General features: G+C 36.9%; 2 protein-coding genes across 2 annotated transcripts; both read right to left on the bottom strand.

Annotated features, from left to right (window-relative positions):
- Window positions 1-3,513: 3,513 nt before the first annotated feature.
- Window positions 3,514-4,524, bottom strand: LOC100523063 (taste receptor type 2 member 8). Its single transcript, XM_021093126.2, is given in 3 exon segments — window positions 3,514-3,602; window positions 3,605-4,174; window positions 4,177-4,524. Coding segments are annotated over 3 exon segments (930 nt in total). The 5' UTR covers window positions 4,448-4,524.
- Window positions 4,525-6,624: 2,100 nt separating this feature from the next.
- On the bottom strand, window positions 6,625-7,560 carry TAS2R9 (taste 2 receptor member 9). The gene has a single exon (XM_003126499.3). The coding sequence runs from the start codon at window positions 7,558-7,560 to the stop codon at window positions 6,625-6,627; it is 936 nt and encodes a 311-aa protein (XP_003126547.1).
- Between the last annotated feature and the right edge of the window lie 211 nt (window positions 7,561-7,771).

Raw genomic sequence — 7,771 nt, 5'->3', positions numbered from 1 at the left:
GCTATACCCACAGCATATGGAAGTTTTCAGGCCAGGGATGAATCTGAGTTGCAGCTGTGACTTGCGCCACAGCTGTGGCAATGTAGGATCCTTAATCCACTGCACCATAGCTCATGAGAACTCCACTAGTCACATGATATTTAATGGTCATTTAGTTTGTAATGCTACATATAAGACGGTGAAGGAGCCGTGGTAAAGAAGAGCACTGACTACTTTTAGATTTTTCTTTTTCATTTAAAGTATTCTCAAGGGCAGTTATATACACAAGAGAGAAAAGAGTAAAATCTTGTGTTAATTCCACAAACCACCCTCTGCCATATCAAATTGCCTCTGAGTATCTACCCTTAGCACTTCTAGGCTGTTAAGCAGGAGACTGCAGATGATATGAACCTCATTTCTACAGACTAGCTCCTGTTTTGAAACAGCTTCTCTAATTTAGAGTTACTGAGAAGCATTTTACTACATCGTGTTTCTATGGAATCCTTCTGGGGTTCTCAATACCTTCCTTTGGAATGAATATCTTCTCTCACCCTTAAATTCCAAACATTTATTTTTGAGCTGTAGCCCTGATTTTGGACAGACTGCTTCATCATGTAACCCTGTTCACAGGTGACTGCCTTTCCCTGATCTTGGGAATGATCCCTGACCCAGGCATATCATTTTCTTCTCTATAGTGTCCTGATGAATAAAATACTCACAGTAACTATAACGATAATTTTACCGAAATACATTTTAGATTATAATTTTTGCAAATAAGTATAGATTTTATGCTTATCAATGTTGTACAGCATGGAAGTTATGATGCAGCTACCATGGAAACAGTACAAAAGTTCCCCAAAACACTAAAAATACAACTAGCATATGATTCAGCAACCTCACTTTTGCATGTTAATTTGCACTCTTGGGTTTATTGCAGCATTATTCACAATAGCTAAAATGTAGAAACAACCTAAATGCCCATTGACAGATGAATGGATAAAGAAAACATGGTATATATAAAAAATGAGATATTAGTCTTTAAAAAGAAGGAAATCTTGCAGTATGCAAAAACATGAGCGAACCTGGAGGACATTAAACTAAATGAAATGAGTCACTTATAGAAGGACACATCCTGTATGGTTCCACTTAGATGAGGTATCTAAAATTTCATACTCCTAAAGCTGGGATTAAAACAGTGGTTGCCAGGGCCTGAGGGGAAGGAGAAATGAATAGTTGCTATTCAACAAGTACAGAGTTTCATTATGGAAGATAAACCAGTTCTAGAGATCTACTATACAACATTGAGCCTCTAGTTTACATTATTGTCCTATAAGCAAAAATTTGTTAAAACAGAAAGTCTCATGTTAAATATTCTTACTCAATTAAAAAAAAAGAAAAAAAATCTGCTAGTGAGCATTTTGTCACAAGCCTATGACTCTGAGCCCCAGTGACAGTCACTGGAAATATCTAAAACATTGGAGATAAAATAAAACAAATTATGGAAGACAGAACTTCAGACAAATGAAAGTAAAGCTTTGCAGAAGTAGTGTTATAAAACATTTATTTCATCTAAACCTACAGAAGAATATATAATTCGTCCCAGCATAGAATTTACAAGTGCTTTGTAGAACATTACTGATTTATTCCATCAAAAGAACATCATTTTTTCTGTCTTGTTTTATAAATAATTGTAGCTTTTATGTTTACTATAAAATGTTTATGTTTACAATAAGTACAGCAGCTACTATGGAGAACAGTACAAACAATAATAAAACATAATAACTAAATATTGCAAATATAGTTGATAATGCTCATTTACTTAAGACTAAATATTGGTAATTTTCAGAGTGAATTTTATATATTCAGGAATTTCTCTTGTATCTCAGTGGGGTAAGAACCCAACATAGTGTCTGTGCAGACGCTGGCTCAATCCCTGGCCTCACTCAGTGGATTAAGGATCTGGTATTTCAGCAAGTTGTGGCATAGGTTGCAGATGAGGCTTGAATCTGGTGTCACTGTGGCTGTGGCATAGGCTGGCAGCTGCAGCTCCAATTCAATCCCTGGCCCAGGAACTTGCATATGCTACAGATGCAGCCTTAAAAAGAAAAGAAAAAAATTTACATATTCATAAGCAGAAAAATTGATAGTCTTCAGTTTATTAATATTTTAATTGTTTTTGGCCATGCTCAGAGAACGTGGACGTTCCTGGGCCAGGGATGGAAACTGTGCCAGGGCTGCCACCTGAGCTACAGCAGTAACAACGCTGGATCCTTAACCCTCTGAGCCACCAGGGAATGCCATTGTTTTAATTTTAGTAAAAGGAAATGGTTAGACTGAAATAGATCTTAATTAGATACAGAAAATGGTGGGAGCAAAAATGCACAGCCAGATGAGAAGAGACAGGACTTTGGATGTGACGGATCAAGTGTTTCAAAAATACTCTAGTGAGGAAGGATTTAGTGTTCACGGCAGATTCACATTCTATTAATGAGTCTTATTTTTCTTCTTTTGTTTTTTCATAACTTACTCTGTAGGTTATGGACATATATTGCTTTTTTTAGTGATAGCAAGTAGTTATGCTACAGTGCATGATACTTTCTTTCCAATTTTTTTTTTCTAAACTCCTGAGTGAACACCTGCAGGTCATATTAGGGAAAGGAATCTGAGGAAAGCAGTCTGACTAGTATTAGTTATCCCCATCTTTTTATCCAGATTATGACTAACATCTCATAGAGAGAGATGATAGGCTTCTATTCCTATCCCAGTTCTGCCTGTGAAGCAAGTTCTTTGAGAAGAAATTTAATTTCCTATTCAAGGAAAATGAATAGGAGGCGCCAGAAGAAGGTCACCCCAGGAAATAGTATGTGGGAGACCAACTAAAGCATCACCTACTTGGGAGGAGAGAAATAAACAACTGGGAAACTCAACCAGAGACAGGACAGGGAGATCTGAGTTCCTAGTTAATAAGCCAAATGGGAGTGACTCAGCAGAGACATGAAGGGAGCACAATTAAGGACCAGCAATGAAAATGTATGACAGGAGTTCCCTGGTGGCTCAGCAGGTTGAGAATCCAGCATTTTCACTGCTTGGGTTGCAGCCATGGTGCAGGTTCAGTCCCTGGCCTGGCAACTTCTACCTGCTAGGTGTATGACCAAAAAGGAAAAAAAAATAGGATAGAAAAAAAAAAAAAAAGAAGAAACCAGTTAGTGCAGCTCAAATGCTCTCTACTATGGGCCAAAGTAAAATCTTAAAGGAATTTAACTAGGTAATGCATGCCTAACATTTTCAGTGAGAAGACAAAAATGAGAAGTGTGAGCTCTGAAATTATTGGAGATAAGAGAATGTGAAAAGAATGTCTTTGGTGTAAAGAGACATAAAAGATATATTTATTGGTGTGCTAATAGGTCTCAATAACACTCAAAGACATGCACTCAAAATAAATGGAAAAGCTGGGGGGAAAAAAGAGAATAGACCTTAAGAAACTTGTATGTTTTATTCGAAAATAAGATTTGCTTTTAAGGTTCTTTTATGAAGCTAAGATTTTACATCATGCTGGCTTTTTCCACATCTCAGCATCCTGGCAAATGCTGGCCTCAGCTTATTATTTCCAACGATTAAAAAAATGAGTTACCTAAGGAATAGAGACTTGCCATAATCTCTCCAGATATCATAGCTAACTTGCTTTCTTTCATAAGGTAGCTAAATATTGCCAAAAGACAGGCCAGGTAGTAAACAAAAAGGAGGAAGAGAAATGAAGTCACAGTTTTAATGGCCCTCATGAGGGCCTTTGTGCTAGAGTCTCTTCAACCTGTAACATGGGATTTCATTTGTGTAGTATGTTTCCAAAAGGACATAATTAAAAGGAAAAGTGAGATCAATGACACAGTAAATGGAACAATTGCCAACAGGTTAAAGAATGTCAACAGGGTGAAGTATTGAATTTTACTCACATGGAAAAATTCAGTGAAGTTTCTTTTATGTTCTGCAGTTTTAAGACATTCATGATCATGATTTGGTAACATTGCAAGCATAAGGCTGATCAGTGAGGAAATGGCCAAAGACCCCAGCTGGCTCCAACGAACCACCCTGCTGATTCTCCACTTAAACCAGGGCAAAAGTGGGTGGGAGAAATTGGCTATCTTGAAGAGATAGAAGACACTGAGGCAGGTGGAAAACCGCATACTTAAATAGTGATGAGTGTCTGGAAGATCGTAGTGACTCCCTTTGTTTTATTGTTTAGATAAACCTCTGGGCAGAGTACCAGTATGATGCCATTTGGTATCGTTATACAGAGCAAACACATTCTGGAGATTGCCAAACTGGCGAGGATGCAGTCAACTGGGGAGGTTTTTTTCTTCTTAATCCAGTCAATCCATACTACTAGTCCAATGTATCCATTTGCAAATATTCCTATTATGAATTCTCCAATCATCATGATCATAAAGATGTTGCCTTCTGTACTGAGCATGTCTGAAGAGAGAACACCCTGATTTCAAACAGCACTGCAGATGGGCTAATTTACAGATGACCAGGGAACATGATAAATACATTCTTCAAATCATAGAATGACATTTTCGTTTGTCATTATTTTGATTTCGATATCATCCAGAAGTGCCCAGCTCTCTTCTGATGATTTGCCTCTATATCCATGAAGAATAAACCAGATTAACCAAATTGCTCCAGACAAACAGCATGGCTAGTTTTGTAGCCTTATCAAATTATAATTATCACCCTTCCTGAGTGATAACTGAAATATTTGATTGAAACTGATCTCACACAAATTGAGAGATTATATTTCATGTGTATGTAGTAAGCTTCATGCTATTTTGAGCTCTGCATGTTTGGACCTATCAAACGGAGTTTCAAATTGGGAGCCGCAAAAAAGCAAACAAAAACATGCATTTAATCAAAATCAAAATCAAAATTTGTAAATGAGACTTCATTTTCATCACCATAAAGTTTAAATATTCCACAAGTCAAGTCTCCCAGTGAAAATGGATTTTAATTGTGGAAATAGTGCAATGAGATACAAATTATTACAATCATGATACAAATCTAATTATAAATGGCTTAGTGTTATGAGTTAGGCAAGCACATGGCAGTATTTACTAAGAATTGGCTCTTCCTTATAATTATTTATTAGAAGTGAAAGATCCAGATAAAAAAATCTTTGCTTTTATTTAATATGGGAGATTTTATCCATGAGTTTGCTTCTTGAAATGCTGTCTATTGGAAAATGTCTTCTCATCTAAAATTAACAAAATTCATACTTTACATTATTCTAGTTAAAATCAGCTCTTTTTATAAGATTTACCATCTTACATTGTTGTCATTTCTCTAGATGAGACAAACATTAAAAAAATGTTTGTTTTTACCAATCAGTATTTCCAGGGGATAGGAAGACCATTAAATTAGATTTGTTCTTTCGGGGGAAACATGACTTAGCCCATAATAAATTTGAATCTGGGTAATACAAATCACATAAATGAGTGTTCTTCTTGTACTTAAGTAATTATAAAAAGTAAACAGTATATGTAGTATTTTCTCTATTTTTTACATATGTATAATGTGTAATAGGAAAGCATGAAATTAATAAAGAAAACTAGTGCCTGTAAAATATTACCAGAAACAAAATAGAAAAGTGAATAATGCTAAGGAAAGACCATGTCAAAGATTCTTGAGTCTGTAAGGGTAAAGACAACATTACAAAGAATCCTTGAGAATTTATTCTTAACACTGGCATCACCAGCGTGGGTTACCTATGGAACCACCTGACCATTTAGACTGTCAGCCTTCTTTCTGGTATACAAATTCCCAACTGTACAAACCCCTGCCTGCACCCCTTTGCTGGACAAAACTTCATTTTTGAGATCATACCTCTTATTCTCACATCACATTTCGCCCTAGAAAGAATCTTACCCAAACGCATTCACCCCTAGTCCTGATCTGGCTAAGTCAGAAATGAAAGGACTAGGGCAGAAAAGATAAGGACTGACTTTCAGTTCAGACAAAATACACAGCTTTTTACGTGATTAATTTTACCAGAAGGGCTGACGTGTTTTAAAAATCACATTCTGTTCACCTGAAATTCTTCTACTCATTAAATTCAAGTCCTTTGCTAATTAATAAAGCAGAAGAAAGAAGTGGAATCTCTTTGCATTTATGCAATGGTATGAAATGAATGTGGGATTTTGATTCAGTTTTCCTGTGAAGACAAAGAAACTGCATGAGGTTCAGACAGAATTTTTTTTTTTTTTTTTTGGTGCCACACCCACAGCACATGGATGTTCCTAGGCTAAGAATCGGAGCTATAGTTGCTGGCCTACACTACAGCAATGCCAGATCTGAGCTGCATCTGCGACCTATACCATAGTTCACGGTAACGCCAGATCCTTAACCCACTGAGTAAGGCCAGGGATTGAACTTGCGTCCTCATGGATACTAGTCAGATTCATTTCCGTTGTGCCATGACGGGAACTTCAGAACATTCAATTCAAAACTATTCAAGATAAAAATGTGAAGAACATAAAGGAATATTTAGAATAATGGTACATATGAGTGATTTCCGATAGCGTATAATAAAAACAGAATGCAAGCAATTAGGAGGATCTTCTGTTACTTTCTTTCTCCTTGTATCAGGATTCTCTATGGAACAAGATGTCTCCTTCTTTTGTGGAAACATTTCACAATCCTCAGCAGCTTCAGAAAAGCCTCCCTCAGCTTGCTGTTCCCCATTATCAGGATGAATGAATGGCTTGTTGGGAAAATGAGGGTTATTAGGCCACCAAACATCACCGCTAATTTTCCATGAGGGATCAGAAAGCTAGCGGTTACTACAAGAAAGACTGCATAGTACATAATGAAAAGGACGAGAAAAATGATTACTGCCTTTATGGCCCTCAAGTGGGCCTCTGTGCTAGGGTCTCTGGACCCTGTGGCATAAAGTTTCATCTGCTTGGTGTGTCTAAATAGGGAGAAAAGTAACAAGAGAAATGAGATCAGGCACAGAATAAAGGGAATGAAAGCTGCCAGGTTCAAGATAATCTGTTTGAAAGCATGTGAGATTTTACTCATTTTGTCTTCCCAAGTAACGTTGTCTTTATTACTGACCTTGAAATCATACCAGGACTCATCATTCAATGAAATACTAATAATTAAGGACATGAGAAAGGACACAAGAAGAATCCCAAGGACGACCTTGTTTATCTTTAGCTTCAGCCAGAGGAAAAATGGGTGGGATATACTGGCTATCTTGAGTAAATAGAAGATGCTGAGGCAAGAAGTAAACCAGACACTTGAATGATTGGTAAGTGTCCAGAGACTATCAAGGATGCCCATTACATCACCATTAATATAGCTATCTGGATAGAATACCATAACAAAGCCATCTGAAAACATCACAGACAACAAGCAGATTCTGGAGACAGCTAAGCTGACCAAGATGATGTCAATCAAGGAGATACCTCTCTTTTTGAGCCAGTCAGTGCAGTTAACCAGTACAATGAATCCATTTCCCCAAATTCCCACAGTCAATTCACCAGTTATGAAGATAATATATATTGTCTCCATTGCACTTGGCATGTCAGCAGAGAATTCTGATTTTGGATATCACTGATGAAAAACTGACTTTCAGCTGACCAGTAAAGAATGGTATATATATATATCTACCATTTAGATCATGATTGCAGTTGTCTTTGTCTTCTTTGTCAGCTGTGAGCAGGTCAAGAAGATAGTCATTTCTCCCGGTTAGAACTGCCTAAAGACTTCACCAACTGAGCCCAGTAATTCCTTT

Source organism: Sus scrofa, chromosome 5, assembly GCF_054392235.1.
Source record: "Sus scrofa isolate SSC_HxYL_T2T_F1_AM1 chromosome 5, Sscrofa_HxYL_maternal_Yorkshire_Landrace_v2.0, whole genome shotgun sequence".
Taxonomy (NCBI): Eukaryota; Metazoa; Chordata; class Mammalia; order Artiodactyla; family Suidae; genus Sus; species Sus scrofa.
Note: the sequence above shows the minus strand (reverse complement) of the source record. Positions and strands in the feature narration are given on the sequence as shown.

Coding starts and splice junctions, on each gene's coding strand:
- TAS2R9 (XM_003126499.3), bottom strand. CDS start 7,560: ATGCCAAGTGCAATGGAGACAATATATATTATCTTCATAACTGGTGAA.